Source organism: Carya illinoinensis, chromosome 7 (genome assembly GCF_018687715.1).
Source record: "Carya illinoinensis cultivar Pawnee chromosome 7, C.illinoinensisPawnee_v1, whole genome shotgun sequence".
NCBI lineage: Eukaryota > Viridiplantae > Streptophyta > Magnoliopsida > Fagales > Juglandaceae > Carya > Carya illinoinensis.
In genome coordinates, this window is record NC_056758.1 from 42,637,665 (window position 1) to 42,665,641 (window position 27,977).

General features: G+C 35.2%; 3 protein-coding genes across 11 annotated transcripts; 1 reads left to right on the forward strand and 2 right to left on the reverse strand.

The window, feature by feature from the left end:
• Positions 1–5: 5 nt before the first annotated feature.
• Positions 6–5,915, reverse strand: LOC122315635 (protein AGENET DOMAIN (AGD)-CONTAINING P1-like). 4 transcript variants are annotated; one of them, XM_043131673.1, is made up of 6 exons: positions 5,680–5,911; positions 4,386–4,821; positions 3,796–4,098; positions 2,348–2,437; positions 2,175–2,256; positions 6–659 (listed from the first exon to the last, which is right to left on the reverse strand). In XM_043131673.1, exons 2-5 carry the CDS (start codon positions 4,782–4,784, stop codon positions 2,218–2,220), a joined length of 831 nt encoding a protein of 276 aa, XP_042987607.1. In that variant the 5' UTR covers positions 4,785–4,821; positions 5,680–5,911; the 3' UTR covers positions 6–659; positions 2,175–2,217. The 4 variants fall into 4 exon arrangements, 3 of the variants coding, with proteins under 3 accessions (XP_042987607.1, XP_042987606.1, XP_042987605.1); XM_043131672.1 differs by having other exon boundaries at positions 2,175–2,266; XR_006244077.1 differs by having other exon boundaries at positions 2,175–2,470; positions 5,680–5,909.
• A 2,634-nt stretch (positions 5,916–8,549) lies between these two features.
• On the reverse strand, positions 8,550–13,497 carry LOC122317087 (tRNA (cytosine(38)-C(5))-methyltransferase 2). Of its 3 annotated transcripts, XM_043134000.1 has the most exons (11): positions 13,273–13,496; positions 13,080–13,190; positions 12,366–12,459; positions 11,996–12,114; positions 11,750–11,872; positions 10,399–10,750; positions 10,184–10,278; positions 9,753–9,818; positions 9,548–9,612; positions 9,295–9,398; positions 8,550–9,153 (listed from the first exon to the last, which is right to left on the reverse strand). In XM_043134000.1, the coding sequence occupies exons 1-10, from the start codon at positions 13,345–13,347 to the stop codon at positions 9,317–9,319; spliced, it is 1,182 nt and encodes a 393-aa protein (XP_042989934.1). In that variant the 5' UTR covers positions 13,348–13,496; the 3' UTR covers positions 8,550–9,153; positions 9,295–9,316. The 3 variants fall into 3 exon arrangements, with proteins under 3 accessions (XP_042989934.1, XP_042989935.1, XP_042989933.1); XM_043134001.1 differs by having other exon boundaries at positions 8,550–9,398; positions 11,750–11,812; positions 13,273–13,497; XM_043133999.1 differs by having other exon boundaries at positions 8,550–9,398.
• Positions 13,498–15,265: 1,768 nt separating this feature from the next.
• On the forward strand, positions 15,266–26,237 carry LOC122315420 (peptidyl-prolyl cis-trans isomerase CYP95). 4 transcript variants are annotated; one of them, XM_043131296.1, is made up of 15 exons: positions 15,322–15,422; positions 15,691–15,743; positions 16,751–16,875; positions 17,032–17,086; positions 17,376–17,464; positions 17,757–17,781; positions 20,139–20,177; positions 21,022–21,139; positions 21,285–21,412; positions 21,899–22,262; positions 23,145–23,263; positions 23,677–23,860; positions 23,950–24,663; positions 24,766–24,834; positions 25,618–26,237. In XM_043131296.1, the coding sequence occupies exons 3-15, from the start codon at positions 16,789–16,791 to the stop codon at positions 25,925–25,927; spliced, it is 2,301 nt and encodes a 766-aa protein (XP_042987230.1). In that variant the 5' UTR covers positions 15,322–15,422; positions 15,691–15,743; positions 16,751–16,788; the 3' UTR covers positions 25,928–26,237. The 4 variants fall into 4 exon arrangements, with proteins under 4 accessions (XP_042987229.1, XP_042987230.1, XP_042987231.1 ...); XM_043131297.1 differs by having other exon boundaries at positions 15,406–15,422; positions 15,691–15,804; XM_043131295.1 differs by lacking the exon at positions 15,691–15,743 and having other exon boundaries at positions 15,266–15,422.
• The last annotated feature ends 1,740 nt before the right edge of the window (positions 26,238–27,977 follow it).

The window sequence follows — 27,977 nt, forward strand, 5'->3', positions numbered from 1 at the left end:
CCTCCTTTTTGGACAGAGCACGGGCAATGTAACAATATATGTTACAAGACATGAAAACACGAGAAAGTTTACAGACCATTAGCTCACCATACAGGATAATAGTCTAAGATACACTTTCCCTTTCAAATTCCCAAGTTAGAATCATCCAAACACCCACTCTTACTAATAATGGAAAGAGGTTCGACGCAGATCATTTGTCATTAAAAAGACCGTAATAATCCCAACTAATGCGACCGGAACTATCCATTCCAAATCATCTTTGCAAGACAATGCTGTTGATCAGTCCATCGATCTCTAGAACAATTATCAATTATAGCATGTGTTTGCTCTTCAGTATCAGTCAGATTGTCACCCGTCTATGCAGTCCTCTTCAGCTTACCTTTTCCAATGTTGAGGTGCTTCAATGTCCATATATTCCCTATGAATATCGTCCAAATCTTCGCACTGCGTCCTTCTACAAGTTGGGAAAACTACTTGGTTTTAAGAAACAGAGATGCCTTTAGTTACTTTGTCAATTTGACCGAACAGTAAGAATTCCAAGACCTAAAATTCACTGAATAATTGGATTTCATGAAATTCGCCCTCCATTGGATCAGCTATCGTACTCATCATCAGCAAACCCCGAGGAACTCCATGGTTGGACTTGATAATCAAGTGACCTGCAAACATCCATATTCAGGATAAGTTTGAACTCGATAATCAAGTCTTAAGCCTGAAATAATGGGATCAACCGACCACTCAGTTTTCAAAGTTCAAGACAGTATATCTACAGCTCATTAAGTGGTTTGTACAATGATAATGATACAAGAAGAGTAGCATTATGTAGTGCGTTGTGAGATTATAAATAAATAACAGAGAAAAATAATAATAACACCCCCTCAAGCAAAATTTGAGTCCTCTAAAGCAAAATTAAACGGACAGTGAAGAGTAAATACAGAAACCAAAAATTGTCTGCGTCCAATATCAATCTCATTTGGCAAAAATGCATACTACCACCAAAAAGCTCCCCAAGTCCTCTAGAATGGATTCTAAGAAGGTAACTGAGGCAAGAAAAGACATGCCCATGTCTTCCTTCACTAATAAAGAAAACTTATGTTCACAGAAATGAAATAAGTGACATTTGTAGGCAGGAAAAAAGTGTAATCGAGTTCGCTATCACTTCTTAAAGTTAATTAAAAAAAAAAAACAACCGAAGTACCCATTGCACCTTGATCAGCAAATATTTCAAGTCAATGTTTGGCACACTTTTCTCCAAGCACACAACATTTCCTTTCTCCGTTTGCTTCTTTTAACCAGGCTGTTGATGGTCACTAATTTTTTAATAAATGTCAACTCCCTCCAGTGTCATAATCATATGAGGGCATGCAACAAATCTTTAATCATATAGTGATCAACCCAGAGTACATCACTATGCATCCATAGTTCATTATAATGATAGCTTCTTATCATTCAATTTTATAATTGAACGATCAGGTTTGTTGCTTTTTGAGTATAACTATGAACAATAATTAAGGTCTCTATTCTCCCTCCAAATAAGAATTCCATGGTATGGCTGGGGTTTTATGAAAAACCCAAGTCATCATGCCCCAAGTAACAGAGTGAAAGAAACCACTTCCTATTACTGATTAGCAGATATCCACCATGAAAAGTATAAAGAGGGAAGTTCCTAAAAGGGAAGCAAGGAAGTAGGGTATTCGAAGGGAGCTTTGAAATATTGTCCCAGGTCTTTAACAAAAGTGCAAGGATTGTGGGTTGACTTCAGTAACACAATAGGACTTCCAGAAACATTAATAAAGTTTCTTAAAGCAGTGTATTCACATGTATACTCCCAGTGTACCTGGCTTACACCTTCTTTACATTAATAAAGTTTAATATTCCTTATAAAAAATAAAATAAAAATAAATAAAAAAAGGACTTCCAGAAACATAGATTATCATCCAAGTCGATCATATGGATTATAACAGTCACTGAAGGTAGCATCAAATCTATCAAATATTAAATGCAATAGAAAACTAGAAAAATTCATACCTGTCAATTTGGAGAAATGATTGGAAATTAAACTAAATTAACAGAAACGTATCCATAAGAGAAAACTTTATATACTAAATAAAGATTTTATATGTAAGAAAACATGGTGATGTGAATTATTTGAAAAAGAAGTTTAATAAGAAGACCTTCATATCAAGATTGATCTCCCAGCTGTTTCAAAAACTGATTTCACATTGGCACCACGTGTGTCCATGGTTCCAAGCAGACCTGAAATCAACTATATCATTGAACCAGATTAAATAATGATACCACACGGTGGAAATCTATCATCTTGTGTAAAATTGGATGCAGTTCTTGCCCAAATTGTATAATCCCAGAGAAAGGCAGCAAAACCCAGCATCATCTTCAGACCTTTGGAAGCAAGGCATGCAAGCCTCCAACTTTGGCCCTGGAAAAAGTAGGGGTTTCATCAATAACACTCCTGAAACAGAATACCCAGTGCTATATGGTGAGGCCATCAAGCAAGACCATGTTAAAATCAAAATGTTTATACAAAGGAGCACAAAATAGCTTTCTTTTTACTCCCTTGTTTGTACGACAAGTCAATTGATGTTATGACTACTACTGCATGAAATGAAATGGAATACTGATATATTGAGGGAAAGGGATAACAATAATATCCATGGGCTAGAAGATTTAAGAAAATCTCAATCCCCAGGATTCAAATTCCACATGTCTACGAATAAACAACTGAAGATCTTCCACCATTCTTTCTAATACCACATTGGTCAACCCGCCAAACATGATAAAAGACAGGCAAAACACACCAATATTCTACGCAAATGGACATATGGGTCAGACTGAAAATTGTCATTTACATATCCAGAACACCAGATATAGCACATGCTATTCAAGCTCTCTCTCTCCAATCTACAAGCTGCAAATTCAGAGGTCAACAAGAGCTTTCAAAAGATATGAAAGCCAAATGTCTCTGGTGATTGAAAACAAATTCATGATCTTTGCTTGAACATAATTAGAATCATAAATCCACCCCCAAAATTCAATAACATAAGTACATAACACATGAACAAGAGAAAAAAATAAGAGCACCACAATGAGCCTGGAAATATTCATTTCTGTATAAAAGTATTTGGTACATAATTTCCAAACTACTGATTGACCACCAAGACCAACGCTACAAAATGAACCCATTTCTCCAGCTTCTTACAATGATCCAGGGCCTTAAAGCCAACAGTGAATATCTCATTCTAAGGTAAAACAAAATACCCTGATTATTAGTTAACTACAATAAATGCCAGTTCGGGCTGATTTTAAATTCCTTATCTCCATCAAATGTTCATCATTAGAAATGTTGAGTGAAATACGGAGATTTGTCAATAGAGCTTCCTGTTCCCAACTTAAGGACCCAGAAGCATATATTGCTTCTAGAGTGCAGCGATAAGCATGCAACTCTAATATATGGATTCTTGCCGCTACATCGTCATTCATGGAAATAAGACATTTTCCTTCCTCATATCCACGGTTATCAAAGGAATTTGCATCTTGAGCATGGCCTGATAAAATATGACCAGACAACTTATTTGGACTGTCACTAACAACACTACAACTACCAACAGAAGATGAAACACTACCACAATCAATAGGTTCCGAACTTCTTTCATGAAGACAAAAAATTGAACCATTCTGATTGCCCCTCTTCAATTCAAAATATCCAGTTTCATTATTAGAGGAAGCATGCATGTATGTTTCACCCGGATTTACTCGTGGGTAAGCAACAGCATCTACCTTTTCCAGCAATGGGGATACAGACTCTGAAATCAGTCTTCTATGCTCACCCTCTTTCTGGATTCCTCTCACTTTTTTGGTATTTGCTTCAATATGAGAGGAGAAATAAGGGGAAAATCTCTTCAATGTTCTTGATGAGACAATATGAGACTCCTGGAAACAAGTATTGTCTTGAGCAGCTAAACAATTATTTCCTGTCTGCATCTTTCTCCTTGTATTAAATTGCGGAAACTCAGAAGTCATATGATGACAGTTCAAGCTAGACGGCTTGTCACGTTTCACCACCTCAAAACTCCCTTGACCCTGTGAACAAAAGCCAAAATAAAATCAGTCAATGCAGAGGCAAGGATACTGCATACTGATTCGGTGCCACTATGGTCCTGGGAAAAACACCATGCAAACAATGATAGGCAGTGTTTCTCGATCAAAGTGCAAACTATTCACTGACTGTTACACAGAAATTCAACTACCAAGTGAGAAAAATTATCGGGGACACACTAGAAAAGCAAGAACCATCAAATGTTCTCACTGAAGTCTGATTGAAACTCAGCATAATAACAAACCAAGGCAAGATAAAAACAGAAACTCACCTTTCCAAGCACAAACCATTCATTATCTTGCCAAGACTGACGCACCCGGATGTTGGATTTGTGAACTTTGAACTCCTCATGAGATCCCAATAGCCTAGCCAAATAATAATCCCAGCTTAAGACCTTCGAAACCATGGCTATTTTCCACGAACCAACATCAAACACTTCCACCACATCTCCAACCGCCCAACTCTCCACACTTCCCACCGGAGGGCAAGGCCTAATGGCATTCCTTGGCACTCGCTCCACAAGTGCCTCACTTCCCATGCTGCAAGAACCTTCGAATACAACACTGTAAGTGCGCCCATTATCTGAGATAATCCTAGCACAATGCCACTCACCTGGAGGCACCTCTTTCTTTATCAGTACCTCAACTTTACCCCCCTTCGTGAATCTCATGATTGTTATGCTACCACAAAACTCAAAATCACAAAACCTGTACCAACAAAGAAAATTATATGTTACAATCAGAGGAATCTATTTTTAATCAAAACATTTCAAATAGCACACTTTTCATCCAATGGGCCATTGATTGCAATAGCCATAAAGAAATGCAGAAGCAATTCCAAGAGCAGTTAGCAGTAACATCATGCTGTGCGAACTGTTTATATGATGTTGACAATTAAACATAAAATTTAACTTCTTTTCAGAAAAAAGCCAATCATTCTGATGTTTATTGGAACAACCATCGTGTGTGTGCAAGTGTATATATATAATTTAACTTCTTTTTATTGTGTGCTTTAACTTGAAATCATAATCTGATAATCTCTTTTCACAGAGAACTAACAATCCAATAAAACCAATGAAATGTTAACAGAATCAGGAAAAATAATAATAATAATAATAAAATTAAAAATTAAAAAAATAAAATAAAAATCTAGAATACGGTTGCTAGATCATGCACAAATTAATTACACAACAATTAGTTTCAATAGAACATCTTACAACCCAAATATATACAACAGAACTACTAAATCAAAGGCCAAGATAGCATATATTTAAATAAATCGATAATCCAAATAAAATAAAATTAAAAAATCATCAAAAGACAAACATGTCCTGTGCAACCACTGGATTTAAAAAAAAAAAAAAAAAAAAAAAAACAACTAGAAGCCAAAGATAAAACTTTCATTCTTTAGGCATGCAGAGAACATCAAACTCAAAAGAACGAGAGAAAAAAGAGCCAAAGTATTTGAGCTTGTACCAAAATAAATCCAGATAGGATCAAAATAAACAAGTATTCAGAGAAATAATCAAAACCCTAGAACTCGAATTGAGGAGAAAATTCACTGACCTTCCTCGATGATCGTGCGGAATTCGGTCACTGGGGAATCTTGCTTTCTTGTCTTGATCGAGTTGTGCTTCTCATTCAAATGGATTTGTGTTTCTTGTGATCTGTGGCTTGAAAGGGGGAAAAAATCTAGGGTTTGTGAAAATAAAAATATCGTATATTCGTATATTTAAACTTTTAATTACCCAATAAATAGGTGTTTTTTCTTTCGTGTGTTTTAAGTTTTGAAATATCGCCATCAAAATAAAATAAGAATTTTTTTTTGAAATATCCACCATATAAAGTAGGGATGCTACATCTAAAAAAAAAAAAAGTAGGGATGCGCAGTGCGCACACCTAGTCTTCTTCTTTTTAATTTTTATTTTTTTTCTAAAAATTTGTAGACGGAGTGTCATTTAATTGATAAATTCTGTTATATATAATTATTTTTATATATTTTATTAATGTAATTAATTAAAATAATTATTTTATATTTTAAAAAATAACATATTCAATCATAGAGTACATAAATAAATACATAAAAATAACTGATCATAAAATTTTTGTTAATTCAAATTGACTTATAAACACAAAAGATGTCTCAACGCTACTGCTACATTGAGAAATTTTCGACATTTCTGATAAATGAAAAAATATTGTTGTACGATGAGCACAAAAAAAAAAAAAAAAAAGGGAATTTCACGTTTTTTTCTTGCAATTTTATCTCTATATTTTTTGGGAAATTGAATATATTAAGCATATGAAGTATCGGGTCAGATACCTTTCCAAGATATGTCGTTGGGTGCCAACGAAAAAAGTAAAAAGAATTAAAAAAAAAAAAGTTTTATTACGTACAAGCATAGTCGTGCACTAATTTATATATTAATATTGATTTATTTATACTTAAAATTTAAATTAATATTATTTTTAATAAAATTTATTTTTTAACCAATCACATCATATTAATGTATAAATTAATATACAATCGTGCTTGTAATTATATTCTTCTAATAAAAAAAAACTCAGGTTGTTGGGTGGAATATCATTTCCTATATGTTGCTCATACTAAACTTGTACTCGAAGTCGGAGAATAGCATCCTCTCACAAAGCATTTAACCATAAAAATTTGGTGCGATTACTTTGTTTTTTGTTTTTTTCACGTGTTTAACACTTCGTTGTACAAAGTTAAAGGCACGACAGTGGAAATCCTCGAGATAAGGTGTGTTTAACACTTCTTTTTTTTCAGTTGGATTTTAAAAGATTTTCTCACATCCTCTTCATATTTATTTATTTTTATTTAGAAAATACATACAGACTGTGAATTATAATTGACAGTCTTTTATATTTTTAGATTGAACCATTATTCTCTTAATTATTATTAATTTTTTATAATTATAGAATTTTTAGATCAGTAATTAGATCTTTAATAATTAATATCAAAGAAAAAATCACGTCAAATTAGTTCAAATCATGGAGAGGGTAACTTATAAAATAGATTAAACTGTCTTAATACTATGTATGAGTATAACGTTAAGTCATTGAATATTGATAAATGACTAAAGCCACCAAAAGGAGAGATACCACCATGTTAGTGTCGATAAATGTAGACATCGGATTCGAAGTCGTGATGGAATGTTATGGTCCTGAGGATTAAAATTTTAACCAAATTAATATCTAATAATCTTAGAACTTTTAGATCAATAATTGAGTATTTAGTATATTCTCTTATAATTTAACTGTAAGATAACTTGATATAGTTTTTTAGAATTACAATATGAAAAATTATATTTGTCATCACATACACTACACACAAATATGTAATTTATCAATTTTATCATTTTATTTAAACACACACATATTAATATGTAAACACGTGTGTTTAAATATAAAAAAATAAAAATAAAAAATTACATGTTAATATATGGTGCGAGGATGATGGGTAGTATTCTTCTTTAGTGAAAACTATTATCCGCATGAACATTGTAATACAATATTATAAAAGGAATAGTTTTTACTAAGTTTGGTTTGAATTAAGAGGGGCCCTTAATTCATATCATTATTACAATTTTCACACAAAATATAATAAAGAATTTAAAATTTTCAAATATCAAAATAATAATATTATTAAAAAGTAATATTCTAATAATATTTTATTCAATTTTTAACTTTCATCTCAATCCATTATCTAAACCTAACCTTAAACACCTGGGGTGAGAACGAATCGCCCCAAAAGCACTAATTAAGCATATTTTGAGCAGCTTTATGAGTTGTTGGAAACAAAATTTTGAATACCATTTTGGTCATCATTTCGGTTAAGACACTGGAACGAAATATTTCGATACCGATACCATTTTAAGATAATCTATATATAATAAATTAATTTTATATGTATGTATGATATTTCAAACTAATATTAATGCAAATCTTAAAAAGTTAAAACACATATTTATAAAACTCAATATAACTTCTACATTCTCAATCTAACTATTTAAAAAAGTAATCACTTATTTTTATCACCAAAATGAGAGTAGGAATTTGATTTTCAGTTATTGAGAAAATAATTTTCATATGTGAGAATTGAAGTGAAAATTATAAAAAAAAAAAATCTTAATTTCTTATATTAAAAATAAAAATTCATTAATTTCGTTGGGCACATTGAAAACCAATTGGTATTGACCAAAATATATCGGTAATGCCAGCCGTATCAGCCCGTACGAAATTTAAAACACTGGGACTCGGAAAGCCCACCAAAATGTGAAGCTAAACGCAGAAGGAATCTACACTTCTAACAAAGCCTCGATTCATCTCGGCCCATTTGAAGTACCTCAAAGCGGAGCCGACCTTGGCTCGCTCGTGCGAGTTTGGAAAACAAACAAAATTATAAAGGGTAAAGATTTAAAAAAAAAAAAAAATATTTTTACATCACAACGATGACAATAATGTCAATAAAGCCAACTGTTTTTCACCTCTTCTTCGGAGATGAGTATCCATATCCCAACCATCATTGTAAAAAGGAATTAAAAAAAAAGAGTTCCCCATAAGGTTTTGCAACATTTAATTTCAGATTCGACTTGCTCAATCCTTTCAGCTCGGAGTTTAATCGATCTTGTCAGATGAATCGAGCCCGTAATCGAAGCAATGCATAATTACTCGTTCTTGGTTTATCAACTGAAAACTAATAAAACATTCGCTGCTGCCCTCGGACACTCCCGGGTCTCGTTTGTTTTCTTAACGACGTTAATCTTTCACCCACGAAGGCGGATGAGGGAGGACTGAGTAGTAGTTTGCCTTACAGACATGCATGTCACTGAACAATGCAAAAAGACATTTGATACCGCATCTTGCTTGTCTTCATGAACTGTTCTCTAATATGCGACTCTTGACCGAATCACCTGTCTTCTACAGCATTTTGAATGTGTACGTGCAACTTATCCTCAACATTTGTTTTGTCTTACAACAGTGGCAACATCTTGAATCACTAACAGGCTTTTGAACCTCCTAGACAATGCGAATAGGAAATATGGGGTGGACATTAGATTGATACCTAGATTGTAACTATTTCAAAAGTAGTGGCACTACTTAAAATTATCAGGTCGATCTTGTTGCAATCTAGAAAGTTAGGCATGGGTATCGCCTCACCAAATGGGAAAATCTGCATCTTTTAAACAGATGGCTCGGCAAATAGATATCTGATTAAGGGAGAAACCACTGCTATGCTTAAACTGTTACCCAGCAATGCGTACCTGCAGCAAAAGAAACAAAATTATTTCACATATTGGCCCAATAGAGTCTTCTTCTACAATGAGATGTTCAGAGGTAGTAACTGATTCTTCATAAATAGAAGAATCAGAAGAGTAAAATAAGGCAACAATTAAATTCGTGAATTGCGTACCGTTGTCTAAGGCTTACGTGCTGTGGAAAGTGAAAGTCTTCCGGAAATGAATGTAGATTGGCAACCTAATTATTGTGTGGGTGGTGTTTTGAGAGGAGGGGGAGGGGGGGATCTCTCACAATTAGCAAAAATGAAATTGGAAAATGTAAACAACCAAAAGAAAAGTGAAACAAACACACAGACACACATAGCATAATGCACATACCTCCCTAGGAGTAAAAAATCTAAGGCATTGCTCTTTCAGCGGAGATGATTTACCTTTCTTCTTTGGCTGCATGTTCACCAATTTATATAAGTCATGGCTACGGAAAAACCATAACAAAATACTATTAAAAAGCTCTCAGTAAAACAAGAGGATAAAATCAAGAGGTGTGAATTTTCTTGCCCAAACTAGATATAATAAGGTGTAACATAATCATTCAGAGCCCTGTAATATATACCAGAATATGACATAAAGTAGCTAATTTGATCCAAACAGTCATTTTATTGAAAGTAAGTTTTGACCTGGCAAGTGTTTAGAATACTATTGAAAGCATTTTTCTTACGCAATCTCCTATTAGCTCTATTTGTGGTCCCAACTCCAAGTGCGTGGTTATGTACTTATGTACCTACCCACAACATTCAATAAAACCCTACCTGGACAGTAGCCAAAAGAGAGCCAGTCCCTTTCACATATCGATAGTAACTTTTGGTAAAACAACAGCAACGCTTTGAATCAAGATAGACAATATCTGAAGTCTTTTTAAGGATATAGTTAGACAAAGAGGGAGAGAGAACAAGATTTGGTTTATGAATAATGACATAAAAAATAGAAGGTGTCAATAATGACTACGAAAAGAAATTAAGGATACCCATAACACTTCCCCACCGCTCTATCAAGCTCAGTGGAACAAGGTACTGGTCTAAAGAGCTACGATCATGTCCATTCACATTATCATTTTTCTCTAGGGATCCATAAGCATCTGTAGGAACATTGGCGCTGTCCAAGAAACCAGATTTGGTACCTGTTTGATCACCGTGATTCTTGAATTCAAGAAATTTCTCCACTGGCTCGCAGGACTGCAGCACTTTGTCCCAGCTCTCCTCTGATTGATCATGTTCATTGGCCACTGTGTTATCATCATGCCCAAACAGTGGGCTTGGAGACAAAAGCAGCCTGTTATTGAGAAGTTGATTTTGGAAAGATGAAGGTCTTCTTTTTGCCTATAAAGTAAAGAAGATCGATTATGCAGCTATATTAAGAATCTTGGGAAGATGAAAAAACAAACGGATCCAAAATCCTGGATAACTAAAAATCTTCTACAATATGTTTTTCAACAAACTTATCCATAAACATGGTTAGTCAACCATGAAGTGGGAAACAGGAGCTTCAATAGTCACATTGAATATTGATAAAGATATCAATCATACCATGACCAGTCTTCAATACCTTTACAATATAAGTGGAAAGGTGCTTCTTACTTGGCTTTTAAGCAAGAATTTTTTATTTTGTGACTGGCAAAAGAATATATCATTCATATACACAGAGTTGGTACAATAAATATTTTCTGAAAATAAAAACAAAATTTAACAGAAATCAATTACTTGATAATTTTATATCCACTCTCCATGTTTAGAAAAAATATGTGGGAAGACGTCATAAATCTTAGAAATGCAAGCATCTTGCAGTCACTTCCCCAACTAAAATCAAATTACCAAAGCCTATACATGTTCCACTAGGCATATCATTTTTAAGATTCTATCATGCCTAGGGGCAAAAGTATTGAGTCTCTCCAGCCAACTAAACCAAATTCATCACTTGAATATCTATCTGTCAAAATGAAACTCAATTTCGTTCAAAACTAAATAAAGGTTATCATCAAACACTGTTCCTGCCTAAATAGGTCCTCGGAGGGTAGGGCTTGGAGTCAGTCCCACCCTTCAACAATTCTCGCATGAAGTGGCCACCTTCATGTATTTTACCCACACACACACACTTAGTAGCCCGAAACCCTTACCACAGCACCAGAAAAAGGCCCCTTATGAAGTTCAACTGTTTTAAAAATAGATAAACCTCAGCTCAATTCATTGGGCGTTAAAAACTAACTAAATTCATCTGCTCCACAGTTTAGGAGAGTATTTTTTAGAATCAAGGTGAAAAAAATAATGATAAAAAAAATCTACTAATAGCAATTCAAATAGAGAGAGAGAGAGATAGGATACCAGGCAAAAATAACGTGGCCTGGAATATGGGACACCAAATTGTAAAGGGCTCAATATAAACTCCTGTACAACAAAGTTTGTTTTTGCCAATATATCAATCATTTTTGTATGTGTATTAGATGTCTGCGAAGAAGGAAAAAAAGGTCAGCAGAAGGAAAAAGAAAATCTTCAACAGAAAAGGACGTATGCCTATCACCAAGTGAGAAATTTAACTTCAGGTAATGAGCAGAAATATAAAGAACAAACCTCAAATCCAACGACATTTTCCACTAGTAACATATTTGGAGGCTTTGAAGTGTGTGGAATAAGTTCAAGAATCTTGAGAAAAGAGAACGCCCTAGCATCACCAGAATCCTTTTGGAGACCTAATCATAAGATGTTTGCTGAAACGATTGAGCAATTAACAACATCATCGATAGAATATAGCGATGATGAGTTTTGCTACATACAAGCACAGTTGCGGACTAATCTGTGTACCAATACTGATTTATTCATATTTAAAATTTAAATTAACACTATTTTTAATAAAATCTACTTTTTGACCAATCACATCACATTAGTGGACAGATTAGTGCACAATTGTGCTTGCAACTATATTTTTCCAGCGACGATTTACCTTGCCGAGTGTAAGGTTGACAGGGAGGAGAAAGAAGCCATGCGTGTGCCCCATAGCCGTCAAGATCGGCAGCAGTCAAGCTCTGAATATTACCCTGTGCCAATCAACAAATTTACAAGACAAACTCTGTTACTTCAGAAAACTTTGTCTTGGCAAGAGAAAATCCAAACCCCAACAATTTGAAAAAAGAAGTAGCTTAAAGGCAAGGTCCAGACTTTGGACAAAGAAGAAATCCTCGTTTTGAGCAGCTTAAAGCACAAATACAAACTAGTATTTTAACCAGGGACGATATGAGTAGTAACAAACTAGCCTTTCTGGAGCAGCTTAAAGATGAACACCCAAAATGTCTCATTTTTCAAATAGCAAAATCCATTTTCAAAAACCCAATGCCAAATATTCAAAATTGGGTACTGATGACAGACGAAATATCAAAGTTAACCGGGGACAATATGTGGCCAACCTAGAGTTTGCATTAAGGGAAAAACTACATTAACCTCCATGAGTATAATCAAGGTGAACAGTCAAGCAAATAATTCAGTAGCAAAAAGTTGCAGTGTCCTTGTAAACTGGAGAAATGAGAGTTAAAATGGAAAGAGTTTTTAGATTGAAAATGTTACACGGTAAGCTGGGTGTACCGGTATTAAAACTTGACCCCATCATCCTACTCATGAAAGCAAAACAATCAGTATATACTATTTTTCTGAAAGAGCAAACCTGACGGGGACGGTGGCCAAAATTGAGCTCGTAAACATCGTTAGCTTTGTCATTTATATCGAACGCGTCTACTACTTTTGCATTTACACCCGACTTCATTAGCGAGTACCTCTAACCAAACCATAAACAGATTAATTTCAAAACACACACATACAGCGAGAGAATAAAAGTTTAGGTTGAGAATTTATATTACCAGGCCCCCAATACCGCTGTAGAATTCGAGAACTCTCCAGGGCTTATCTACTTGCTTGAGAGAACCCTCCGCCATGGGATCGGGTTGTTGTCTCCGACTAAGGGGGCCGTTTTTCTCATACAAGACGGGGCGATAAAGAAGTAGCCTATTCGATTTGGTTGAGCGGTGAAATACCGGCGGTTCCAATCACTAGGTTTTTGTCACGGAAAACGCCACTTCCACAGTAACCGAAATTATCTACCGAATTTCATTTTATTTAATGATTAATAAAGTATTTTTAAATGAATTTATAAATTTCTTTATTTTTGAAAAATATTTAAATAATTTTAAAAAGTGTTGGTAAAAAAATATATATTTGGCTGATAGTTAAAGGATTCTCTGCGGATATAGTAATTTCCTTTTATCACAATTTGGTATATAAGCATTCAGGAGGTTTCGGGAAGAAAATCTTAATCCTATTTAGACATTAAGTTAAGTTCTTTATAAATAATAATGAGTTAAGAAGGTGAAATAAGTTTTATGAGACTCGCTTAAAATGAGTTTAGATATTTTTAGATATTAAAATAAGTTTATAAATATTTATGAGAAGTTAAAAAAATTTGTGGATCTCACGTATAAATAAGTTTTGAATTAAGATAAGTTTTTAATAATTTAAAAATTAAGTATTTAAATGTTAAATTCAGTTTAAAATTATATTGAATTAAACCTAACAACCAGACCAGACATAGTTAAATTGAAGTACTGCTACACTTGCGTTGAGGATGGGCTGGGGTCAGTGACTTCTATAGGCTCGGATGGTTAATGTCTTCTTTACAAGTTTTATTGTATTTCCGTATCCGAGCTAGGTTTGTGTTAATAAGCCTAGTTGCTTTACCCTCATTTATGTTTATTTGCTGTTAAAACATCCATGACCTCTACTATGCTCTACGTGGGATTTGTAAAGATTTTTATTGGAGTACATATACCATGCTGAATAGTGTAATACATTCTGGAAAATTATTGAATTTTCTGTCATTTCCTCTCATTTTTTCTTTTCTTTTATTGGAATAGTACTCATCAAATAGAGCAAATCAGTATTATCTTATTGAGTTCTTGAGGTGTGTTACAGTTTTGGATCGAACATATACATATTAGAGTTAGATCCATCCAGCTCCAATAGAGCAAACCAATTTGAATTTGAATTTCATTTAAAAATAATAATTTTTTTTATTCATTTTTAATATGCTATAAGTCATATTATTTATAAAGAATTATTGATATATCAATAATTATATTTACAAATAAATTTATTCTTCTTTTCTTTCTAAGTTCTCTATCTTTCATTTATTTTAATTTTTTTTCTTTTATTTTGACTTGTTAGAGGAATTACAATTGTAGCTATGCAAATGGGCTTTTTTGCTATTTGAAACGACGCTGTTGTTTTGTACTTATAACCCTTATCTTAAAATGTGTTTTTAATAAATTGTAGTATTTAATTACAATTTACAGTCCTAATTACAACAAATGAGACAATAATTGATTATTGTTCTCTAAATTTTGTTTGAATAATGAGATGAGATGAAAAAATTTTTAAAATTTTTTATTTCATTAGTAGAATATAAAATACATTTTAATTTCAAAATTTTAACATTTTCATTTAATTATTACTTAATCTTTACAACTTTTACAAATTTTAAAATAAAATATAAAAACTTTTAAAAATAAAAATAATATTAAAAAATTATATTCAAATAATTTTATAATATGTTTATTCAATTATTCATCTCTCATTTATTAAAATTTTATAAAATATTTTATATCAAATCATTTTATTACTATTCACATAATTATAAAATACTTTAGCGTCGAAATATGCTCTAAGTGTTATATTTTATAAAATAAAATTGCACAAATATCATTCTTTTATAAAAATACTCTTTATTTAAAAGACACCCAAGTTTTTTTTTTAATAAAAGTCCAGTCCGGGGATGTTATCGTCATTGGGTGCCCCCCCGGCCCAAACTCCAGGAAAGACCAGGGATAGTCTAGTAACTTCAGCGATCCAGCAGAAGCAGCGAGGCTCCTCCATATATAAAAGCCTAGGTTTTACTATCAGCGAGCGCTCTCTCGCTAATCTTGTCGTCACGGTTCTGTGGTTCTGCGTCTCTCAGGTGCTCTTTAGGGTTTCCCTGAGCTCTTCGTCTTTGGCGTCTAAAATTATATTAATTTTATTTTTTACTTTTTCGAGCTCATGAGTTTGATCGGTGGCCTTTAATCTTCTACCCAAACCCCTTGTTGTTTTTGTTCTTAAAGTATTACGTTATTCAAATTTTGCACATGTATATCCTTTAATCACAGAGCGAATAGTATCGGAATGTAATTTCGGTTTGGTTTGATGTATTAGTTCTCATTCACTTCCATTTCACGTGTTTACCCTAGGTTTTGTGAAAATTTCCGCCAGGGTTTAAGGTCTTCAGCTTAACCTGCCCCCGGTATGGTGAATGCATCTCAAGTTGATTCGGATTATTGTGTATCCAGTCGAAGGCTTCTTAGGTTAACTGTGTTTTCGCTTCGCAATCTGATTAAGCACGTATTCTAGATACATTTCAAGTTGTGTTGGCTTGTTGTGACTCCAATGGAAGGGTTCTTGCCTCCTTGAGCCCATTATGTTTTCACAAGTTTGTTAACATTTAACAAAAAACTGGCTATAGTTGTGACGCTTAGGATTGGGTCTGTGCCAGTCTTAAAACTAAAAGAATGTGGACTAGCTTATTTTTTTGAAGGGATTGGCTTAGTACGCAATTGTTGATTTGCTCAGTATTGTTAGGGTACTAGATTTTTTGGGTTTTGTGGTTCTCATGCCGCAGGAGGCTACGAAAAATTGCATGTTTGTTACCAAATAGCTGACTTGTAGTGGAAATTCTCATGTGATCAACTTTTGAGAATTATATACTCATTGCTTGTCCGATACGCATACTTGCAAATGTTTTGAGTTGCTAATTGGGGTTTTTTCAACTGATACACGAACCTAGCTTTCTTTTCAATTTTTTATCTTCCTGTCCTCTAATACATGAGGACCGTCCTCATGTACATATGTGGTTTGTTTAACAACAAGAGTTAGGTAAATTGGGGGATTGTGGATGCAGAGCTCCCAGTAGTCAGTTAAGGTCTATTAAGTTTGAAAAATGTTTCAATGGTAACTTGAAAACGAATTGAAAATCATTTATTTTCTAAGAGATTCTCTCTTAGAAAGTGGGATTTCCCCTGCTGCTTCCCTAGACCCCTCATTTTGGCATGTATTGTTGACGTTTTCTTACCTATGGCATGTATTGTCAAACAGATAGTATCTGTGACTTGAGTTGAATTTGAGATACATGGAAAGCTTAGTTTGTGAAAGTCCAGTCTCATAAAATTCGCACTTCAGGAGGTCCTATTGGCTTATTGTTTCTAGTAACATGGTTGTTAGTGACTGACAATAAATGTGCATGCATTCCTCCAGACAAATGGTTCTGCTGGCCTGAGTTTTGATACTAAAAAATGAAGAAAATGGCAAAGAAGAAGGGCCCATTGGTTTTTATGGATGTGTCCGTTGATGGGGATCCTGCTGAAAGAATGGTTTTTGAGGTATTATTAATATCAATTTCGTATTTGGCGGTATTATTAATATTAGTTCCATATAAAGCTAAGCATTCTACAGTATTTTTTTTTCTTGCTTCTGTTGCTGTTGTAGTGTGATTAATGGATAGTAGATATACTTATTGGGTATCTTTGGTCTTACAGCTTTTCCCTGACGTTGCTCCTAAGACTGCAGAAAATTTTCGTGCACTTTGTACTGGTAATAATGCATTCATGTTTACATATGGAATTTTATTACTTCATCATCCCTCTAGGTGGTACATTATCTTATTTCTTACCTGTATAGTTAATGTAGCACCATAATCATTTAGTGCCACTCTGGTCTTATTTCCTCCTTGACGTGAAAATTGTTGTACACACATGTAGGTATATAGCTTCCCATATTTGCATGATATTGCACTTTCGTCTTTTTCCCTTTGTCCGTTCAGGAATTAAATTTTTATCATTGGGTATTTTCTAGTTTGTATGATCTTTCTTTTCATTTTCAGGAGAAAAGGGTATTGGCCCCAAGAGTGGAAGACCACTGACCTACAAGGGATCCTTTTTCCATTACATTCTAAAGGGTTCCTTTGCACAGGTATGATATTTATATTTTACATTTGGATATTTTTTCTTTAGATTTGGCTTCTGTGCAAAGTTTCTGGTTGAGCATGACTTAGAAGGGGTCTGTATTTTAGTCAGTTACCCTTGTTTATGCTGTAGGATACAGGGCTGATGGTCACGACTGCTTTTCTTGTGATATAGTTTTAAGGTTGTATTTACGAAGTTGTCAATCCTCAAGATTTTACTAAGCTTACCCGTGCCCAACCCACTTTTGCACAGAGTCTTTCTGTTTTTTACCGCATTAATTTCTGGTTTATATTTTGCAGGGTGGCGATTTTGTCAAACGAGATGGTATGCATAATTTTTTTTTTCTTCTTGATAAGTAAGAAGATACTTTATTGATATAAAGATAGGCATAGCCCAAGGACATCGGAAGTGTACATGTGAATACACCAATTTAGGAACTAGAAGCTATTACAAGGAAATCATGGAAGTTGAGATCATTTAAATCTAAAGCAATGACCCACATAAATAAAGTCTTCCAGAAAAAATTCCTAAACTCTTCCAAGGAGCATTCATGATCCTCAAAATGTCTATCGTTTCTTTCACTCCAAATGCACCAAAGAATACTTATGGGAGCCATCTTTCACAAGACTGTAATATGTGGTGTCCTTGTGATCCCTCTCCAACTTGCTAGTAGTTCAACCTCCCTTCCCGGCATTACCCATGCTAATCCCATTCTGCTGAAAAAGTAATTCCATATGGCCTTAACAAACTCACAACGTAAGAGTAAATGGTCCACTGTTTCACCACTATTTCTGCACATACAGCACCAGTGAGTGATTATAAGTCCGCGTCTTCTTAGGTTATCAATGGTCATAAACTTCCTTAAGTGGTATGCATAAATCTTTTTGAGAAAGTAAGAAGGTATATTAAAAAAGAATAGGCAAAATGCCACGTTCAGTACAAAGAATGTCCTACACTACGTAGGATCAAAAGAAATAAGAAACTCATGTAAATTTTGTCCATTAAAACTAACAGCAATAGCCCAAGTACAGAGAGTTCTAAAAAAGAAGACTTTCAGCTCCTCCATTGATCTCTCTTTATCCTCGAATGTCCGTTCATTGCGTTCTTGCCACACACACCACATAATGCATATTGGGATCATCTTCCAAATTGCCTTAATCTGGTTGTTGCCTCTCAGACCTGTCCAGCTAGCAAGAACCGCCACAACTGTTTCCAGCATAACCTAACCCAAGTCTAGTCTACAAAAAATCTCGTTCCATAACCCTCGAGCTACCTCACAATGTAATAAAAGATGGTCAACGGTATGCATAAATCTTGAAGCCATTTTCTTTCATATATTTTTTTCTTGATGATGTGGAACCTCATATATGTTAAAGGTACTCCAAATATATTAAGAGGATGGTGAACTGTTGATAAAATGGCACGCGAGTCAAGAAGAACTGTATTGCACTCAATGCAATGATGTATTGAGCCTCAAAATAGATTATTAGATTTAAAATAATTTTTTTTAGGGATAATAATCCATGGTATCTGTTGTGTGGCTGCTGCTTCTGTAAATTTTAATTTCGATTTGCTTCTCCTGGTTGTTTCTTTATCATCTTGAGTCTTTTCTCGGCTCCTGGCTTCAAGTGTTGTTTATTATGCCTTGCCGAACTGGTTTTGTTAAGTAATATTCTGACAAACTTTGTATTGATATACTAGATCATATCACAAATGGTGTCTAACATGATGCTTTATCTGCGAAGTCAATGGAGTTGTTTGGACCAATAGCTTTCTGTTGGATAACCATTAGTGCTCATGTTTCAAATTTCCAACAATGTATGTAGGGAGCTATGAATGTAAATTATGTTATGGTTGTACTTGCTTCTGCCTTGTTAATGTGACCCTTTTTGACAACCAATTTTGTAATTTTTCTGCTACCAATTTGTTGAATTTTATTGGATTGCCAGTTGTATTTGTTATGGCCTATGGTAAGAATAGTTGTATTCGAAACTAAAGGGTTGGAAGTTGACTCTGTGTTACTGGTATGAAGACGTAGAAACATAAGTTGTGCTCAAGTTTACATTCTTCTTGTAAGGGTAGAATGGCGGTGTTGGTAGGTAGATGCCAACCAACATGTGCTCCTCATCCACTGTAAACTTTCTAAATTATTGTTCTCCCTCACCGTAGCTAGGTGTTCTCTTTTGTATACTACATGTGTACTTGGAGTGGTCCCTTGTTGCTCTTTTTATAATATTTTGGTATCTTAAAAAAATCCAAGTACATGATAATGAGTTTATTACTTTTTATTGCTATGCAAATTTTTTTGGTTTTGGTTCCCCTATCCCCCCTTGGGCCCAAATGGCATGGGGCCACCTCAGATAAAAAAGAAAGAAAAGAGGAGGGTTATGTTCTAAATGGATTTTGGGGAAGATGTTTTGTCGCCCTTTGACAATCTTTTATATTGATTTGCTTGAAGTGGGTGAGATTTATGTTTTCAGTCTCCATGTTCTTACCAATTTGTAAATTCATCCAAAGTGAACAATATTTTAGGAATGCTCTCTATCTTTGTGATGAAATGACAGAAGATGCGAACCAATAGTTAATACTGATTCCGTTTGTAATATGTAGTTGAAATGTGCAAATATGAGATTTTTTTTTTGTTACTGGCTCTTGAATTATATTTCTTTATTTTTTCTTAGGTACCAGTGGAGAAAGTATATACGGGGAAGAGTTTCCAGGTTAGAGCACTATACCTATCTTAAAACAAAAATCTCAAACCATATATATTGCCCAAAATCATTTATAGGATTGTTTGGAAAGTGGGAACTTTGAAAGAACAATTTAGAAATTATTTTGAATATATATAATATACATTTATGGCTACCTGAACCTGGTAAATGTTTATAAATTTAATTTTCTGTTGGATTTGTGCTCATAATGGCCCACAATTAGGATCAAATTATAACTTTATTTAATTAGTTCAATATTTATACCTATGAACAAAATAAGTTCAATATTTGTGAAGTTAATAAGTAATTCATTCACTCTTTCTAGTCAGGTTTAATTGTAAAATGCTTGGTTGTCCTGCTAGATGGCAATTTTTTTTTTTTTCAATTTTCATCATTGCATGCTAATTTATTTTTGGGCCTACATGTCGGGTTGGGAGTAATTTTGTTTCATATGGTCTCTTAGGATCTCCAATGAATGCATCTCCATGGCTCTTTTCTATTGTTTGTGATTCTATTGCATGGATTTATTTGTTGTGTTAATATGCGATGGATAAGTTCTCTTGTGCATATGACGCAATATGTTTTTCCCTTTATGTCTTATATTGGGCCGAAGGTGCTGCGGATGAGTTCTGCACATACCAATCTTGGCATGTGCAAATTGATGAACCATTTGGATGCATTGTATATGTTGGTTCTCTCAATTTGTCTATGTTGGTTCTCTTTATTTGTATAAGTCTGTTCGCATTATTTGTATATGTTGGTTCTCTGCATTTATGGACATATGATGCAAACCCTCATATTTTTTAGTCTAGTGATTGTGCTAAGTGACAATTGGGTTGGTTTTTTGTTTCAGATGAGTTGCCCACCCTAAAGCATGATGGACCTGGTCTTTTATCAATGGCAATTGCTGATCGAGATACTTTAGGTTCTCATTTTATTATAACCTTTGAGGCTGACCATCATCTTGACAGGTTAGTTTATGTAGTTTACGTTGTCTTAAAGGTATTTCTATTAATCTTATACGGTGCTTATCGTGTGTACTCTCTTTATCATGTTCTATAGCCATATAGTTTTTCTTTCAACAAATAAGATTTAAATCTGTTATTATATTGACAGGAAGCATGTTGTCTTTGGGAAACTTGTTTATGGACATGAAGTACTGAGGAAAATTGAAAATGCGGGTGATGAAGATGGGAGGCCAACTGTGACTGTTAAAATCATCAACTGCGGTGAATTTAGTGAGAGTAAGAGTCATATAGCTACACGATCTAATTTTTATCTATAACAGTTGTAGATGAAGTAATTACTGATGTTACAAAATGAGAGTCCCTTGTAGAGGATTAAACTTTTCCTTGAATGAAAAGGGATATACGTCACTTATCAAAAAAGAAAAGAAAAGGGATATATGCCACTTATCAAAAAAAGAAAAGGGATATACGTTCAAAACTATCATTTGAACGCTAGAAAATTTTGAGTTTGTTTGGGCAGATTTTTTTTTTTTTTTGGGGGGGGGGGGGGGGTTGGGTGGGTGTGTGCGCTAGTGATTAAGGTTTCCGAGATTATTTGATAGCCCTAGGTTTTGAAGTGTGTTGTATGGAATATTTTTTATACTTTATTTTTCTCTCCTTTTTACTTATTAAAAAAAATATATTTTTTATACTTTCAGTACTTATCTGCTCTAGCTTATGAGTTATTCTCTTTTGTATATGTTTTGTTTACTCTATGTGCAGGCAGGAAAAAAGCCAATAAATTTAAAGTAGGAAAAGATGCGTCTTCTGATGCAAATAATCATGAAGCACGGCGAAGGGGAAAGCACAAGAAATCCTCTAGGGATAGAAGGAAAAGAAGAAGAAGATACTATTCATCCGACACGGAGAGTTCCTCAGATACTGAGTTGGAATCATCTGAATCGGATAGTGATTCTGACTTGTATTTGTCGTCTTCCTCTTACACCAGTTCTTCAAGTGATGACAGGCGGAAGAAGAGAAAGCGATCAACTAAACGAGACAAACATAGACGGGGGAAAAGAAGTGACAAACGTCGTGACAAAAGGCGAAGGAAGCGCGATAAGAGATCCAAGCGCAGAGCAAGAAGGTGTTGTGCATAATATCCAAAACTTTTAAAACGTCTTTGTATTGTTTATTCTCGATTTTATTCTAGTTGTTACATGTGTGCTTCTTCTCATTGTTTTTCAAAGTGCTGTTTTGTTTTCTAGCTAGCACACTCTGGCTCAGTTGTCATTTCCTCCCACATAAGAACCCACGCCGGGGCAGGGTGACATAGTTTGAAAACTCACTGAATATGTGTGTACATACCAATAAAAAAGCTTTTTGGTTTTAATTGTATAAAAAAGATACATCTCATCTTTTATCTCTCTTTTTCCCCCGTGGTGCAGCATGCTTTTTTGCTTCTTGTATATGCTAGGCCTTGTGAAATTCTGATGACAGGCAACATGCCTATGCGCGTTAGTGGTATATACATTGGTTCTGTCTACTATCTCTCTTGTACTAATTGTGCGCCTAGTTTTCATTCATAGTTTTCTTCAGTTATGTGACATATAATTCATGTTGGGTGTGCTCTGGTTGATGAGTCAATTTTCTTTTGCAGCTGTTCTTTTTAGTGACTTGTAGTGTTGTACTTTTTGTTCTTTTTTCAGTTTTTGTTGGGAGGAGAAAAGGGGGCATAGGTTTGTGGTTGGGGGGTTGTTTATATAACTTTATTTGTGTTTATGCATATTGTAGTTATGGAAAATATCTTGATCTCACCTGTGGCGTGTGGGGTGAGGGATTCACAATGTGGAGTTGGTTATATATATGGGCAATCTCTTGATCACCATGTTATGTGGATAATCAATTTTTTCCATTCACAACATGAATAGGTGCTTTTTTACTAGACAATGATTTTTTATTTTATTTTATTTTGTGTATATGATCTTCCAATGAACAACATGCTGAATTCTGCCTTTCTATTCTGTAGAGCATCAGATAGTACTACGGATACTGAGAGCGGGAGTGAAAGTGAAAGTAGCTCTGATAGTGATGGAATTGATGTTCCTGGAAAAGATCAGAAGCAGAATGACCGTACTCAGAAGACTGGTAATGCTTTATGCCATTGTGTCTTTATCTTCTCAAAGATTTGCATTCTACCAGATCTATTCAATTAATTTGTCTCTACTTGGATGGCTATTATGAGATATAACCCAACAGGGAACTAGAAGGTATAGTTTTGTGGGTAGTTATTGATAAAAGAGAATTTAAATATACATTCTCCCGTTGGTATAAACATCAGTATGATTCACTGGTGTTTGGGAATAGATATCAAATCCAGATTTTTGAGCTCAAGGATATTCAAATATTACTTTTAAAATACGCGAGGTTATGAGATGCCTAGTTTATGAGAGATCTGTCTTCCTCTCTTTTTCAAGTTATCATTTTTTCTCACCTTTGTAACTTGTCATTTTTTTTTTCTCTCACCTTTGTACATGCGGTGCTGCTTTTTTGTGATGCAGCTACAGACCAGCCTCCTTCGGTTGTCGTGAAAGAACTTGCTTCCGTCCATCGTAAAAAGAGGGAGGGAAAATCCCCCAAAGAGAATGGAGAGAAGAGAAGCAATGGCATTGAAGCTGATGCCAACTCTGACAGGAGCAGAGATAGACAACCTGATGTAGTAGATGATCACCCAGGAAAATCTAGGTCTACTTTCCATTCTTGTCACACCTAAGTTATTCTTTGTTCTTATCGATTGTTGTAGATGTGGTATTATATTCAAAGTTGATGAGCAGGAGCCGAAGCATTAGTCCTAAAAGGACCATGAGTAAGAGTATGAGTATTAGTCCCAGGAGTCTGAGCAGAAGCCCAAGTGTTAGTCCAAAACGGAAGATAAGCAGAAGTCCCAGTCGTAGCCTTAGTAGAAGCCCCTCTCTTGGACGAGCAAGGAGCATCAGCAGAAGTCCTGTGAGAAGTCCTGCTAGAAGTGTCAGCAGAAGTCCAGCAAGTGGAAGGAAAGAGAGAAGTATCAGTAGGAGCCCAGTGGTAGCTCGGTCTCAGAGAAGTGTGAGTGACAGCCCTGTGAGGTCCCCATTGCGGAGAAGCCAAAGCAGGAGTCCACTGAGAACCTCGTCAAGAAAATCAATTAGCAGAAGCCCTATTAGAGTTTCTAGAAGAAGCATGAGTAGAAGCCCAGTTAAATCTCCAAGAAGCACGAGCAGAAGCTCAGGTAGGGCCCCTTCAAGGAGGATTAGCCGAAGTCCTATTAGGGCACCAATCCGAAATAATCGTCGCAGTTATTCCAGGAGCCCTACTCCTGTACGGAGAGCTAGGTCACCTCCTGACCGAGGAAGGAGTTTATCAAGAAGTGTTTCCCCAGATGGATCTCCCAAGCGAATCAGAAGGGGGCGTGGCTTTAGTCAGCGGTACTCTTATGCACGACGGTACAGAACCCCGTCTACATCTCCTGTGAGGTCTTATCGATATGGTGGTAGAGGTGACCGCGACAGGTAAGTGGCAACTAGTTGTGAATTCTTTGACCACCAAAAGTATGATTAGATAATGTTTTCTGGATCAGTGCCAAAGTTGATTATGCATCCCTGCTTTTCTAGATATTCAAGTTACAGAAGGTATTCCCCTAGACGGTATCGAAGCCCACCAAGAGTGAGAAGTCCTCCGAGGTCTGTGGTCCAAGCCTTTATATAGTTTCTAGTTTTGTCAAAAATACTGACTACATTTTTAATGAGTTTTATTACTTGTACACAGTGTTCTTTCTTCATTTATGAGCCTATATTTACTTCTTTTTTTGTTCTTTGTTTTTTTTTTTTTGGGGGGGGGGGGGGGGGTTTCAAGAAGCATAAGGGGAGTGAGTAGGCAAGGCAGTTTTTATGTTGAGATTGTTTTGTTGGTGAATGAGCTGGATTCCTTCGAGAGAATGCTGAGTGAATTCTTTTTCTTTTTTTTGGGGGGGGGGGGGGGGGGGGGGTGGTTTTAAAAAGCAGAGAGAGAGAGAGAAAAAAAAAGAGAAAGGGGGGGGGGGGGGGGGGGGAGGGGGGGAAGGCTGTTGTTATGTTGAGATTGTTTTGTTGGTGAATGAGCTGGATTCCTTAGAGAGAATGCTGAGTGAAGTCAAACGCCAACTCTCTCCCTTTCCTAGCAATTGGCCACTAGTACACTGCCATGTTTATTCTGGTCATTCTCTGTTTTTTTTTTTTTTTTTTTTTTAATGAATGGTTTACCTGGCCTGTGGGGGGGGAGGGTGGGAAGGCTGTTGTTATGTTGAGATTGTTTTGTTGGTGAATGAGCTGGATTCCTTAGAGAGAATGCTGAGTGAAGTCAAACGCCAACTCTCTCCCTTTCCTAGCAATTGGCCACTAGTACACTGCCATGTTTATTCTGGTCATTCTCTGTTTTTTTTTTTTTTTTTTTTTTTTTAATGAATGGTTTACCTGGCCTGTGTGCAGATACAGAAGCAGGAGGAGTCGAACACGATCTGCATCACGGAGCCCACCCTACCGTAATCGGCGTTACAGTCGCAGCCGTAGCCCCATTCGCAGCCGTTCGCCAGTTGAGCCCTATAGATCTCGTGTCTCTCCACGGGCTGAGAGATCACTTTCTAGGAGCAGGAGCCTATCAGAATCGAAGTCCTCCCTGGACTCTCAATCTCCTAGGCAGGCTAGCAAAGACAGGTCAAGGTCGTCGTCCGGCAGTCTGGATGGGAAGAAGGGCCTGGTCTCTTATGGAGATGGTTCTCCTGACTCGGCCGAAAGATGAAATTATAGAGCAGTGAAGGCATTGTTCTTGACGAACTCATGTTGTCTTTTTATGGATTGGAGGCTTGCGTTTTTAAGCTGGACCCTGAACTTCTGTTTTCCGGTGTTTCTAGATTATATAGTTGCTAGTAAAATATTCAGCTGTGATGCTGCTATTTAGAATTTTATCATTGCTGGATGTTTGGTAAATGAAGAATAATATGTATAACTCGGATCGTTTGATGCTCAGGAGGGAAAAACTTATCATTGAAGAAGCCATTTCAAGGTCTTGAGGACATCCATAACCTTGAAATGTCGTGCTGTTGCATTCATTGCATGGGTTTTAAGTTCTTGCTTAATACGCGAAGAGAGAAATGTCGTCCGAAGTGGGACAGCCCCTAATTCTAGTGTGCTGTGCTTAAGCTGTTAAGCATATAATTTCTATCTTGTACGATTCATATAACTTTGTTTTTCACCTAAAAATAAATAAATCTGACCTTTACGCTGACATTGTTGAAACTAGGGATTATTCGGCTTGAAATGTGGAAACAATTCTGAAATGGAGGATTTATCAGGGGAAACGTTGTTATAGGCAGACAAAAAGAAAATTCAGAGTGCATTTCCCAGAAGTTGGATGTAGGTCAAGGAAAAGAAAAAGAGAAGGAAGTAGGGAGGAAACGTAGTTTTAAAAATTGACATGTTGATAGGTCTTAGATGATTCAAGTCAAAATCTAGAACATTTTTCGGTGCCAAGGATCGGACCCACAAAAAAATAATTCTATTCTAAAATTATCTCACACGATTATGGGTTCACCTTCGAATCTGTAATCTCTCACGTTAATTCATTTAGTTCTTGTTGAGTTAAATAAAATATTATAATAGAATTTTTATTTTATAATTTAAAGATTTTGAATTTTTTATATTATTTTATATGTATGAGTTTAAAAAAATTATGATGATTATATGAGATAACATTGTTTGGTTTGTGTAAAAATGCTATTATGCTTTTGGGAACAACTATGATTAATTGGGAAATGAGACTACATCACGTATAATGTTACAACCGTCTTGTCATCATTTAGTAAAAATCTTATTCCAATAAAATTCTTCCAAGGCGGATCGCTGGTGATCATCATCTCCATGGCCACGGGATGATCTCCAGGGCCAAGCACTTCCAGCTAAAAAACAGAAACAGTATCATGTGAAGCTTCTTGTATTACTTCAAAAATACCCACAGTAAGATAAGATGTATAGTAAATTAAAAAAATAACAACTAAAATGGAAACTGGAATAAATTACCATGAAATGTTGCGAACGGATGGGGCATTCATGCGGCTTGCTTTTCTCCAACCAAAACGACACAACATCATGCTCATCTTCTGTGAAATTCATACAAATTTCAAAACACTGTCAAGAACTAAAGTAAAGGAATTCTGCTATTGCATTAATAAGAGGGAGATTTCGATAAATGAGAAGAATGTGTACCTTGCTCACCACCAGGGCATCTGACTATTATTTTGTCAAAAAACAGACTTGATGACAGCAGGTGTTTCCTACAAGCAGAAAAAATTACAGAAACTAGGCATTTGAGGACATCTTTCAATCTCTATAAACCAGATTAGTTTTTTTTTTTTTTTGACAAAAAGACCAATCCAGATTATGCCAAATAGTCATATGTATGATTTTAGGTTCCTAGTTCGAAAGAAGTTTCAGAAAATTAATTTTTAATAGAACGAAAAATAATTGCCCAGATTTCCCAAAAATAAATATTGCACCTTTGCATAGTTAGCAATTATTATCTACTTTTTAAAATCTTACTTTGTTATAGATATTACATCAATTAAAATTGATGCTTAAATAAATAATTTTAATTATATGACATGTTGTGACAAGATGAGAGTATCTCGTCATCTATAGTCGAGAGTGACTAATTATTTAAGATATTTGTCCCATACAAGAAGGTTAGGCTCGAGGCAAAGGTGTAGGTTGTTCATCTCAAATTCATCTGTGGGAGGTATCTTTCCACCGTAGGTTGTTCATCTCAAATCCATCCTCCTGGACCTCCCCATCGA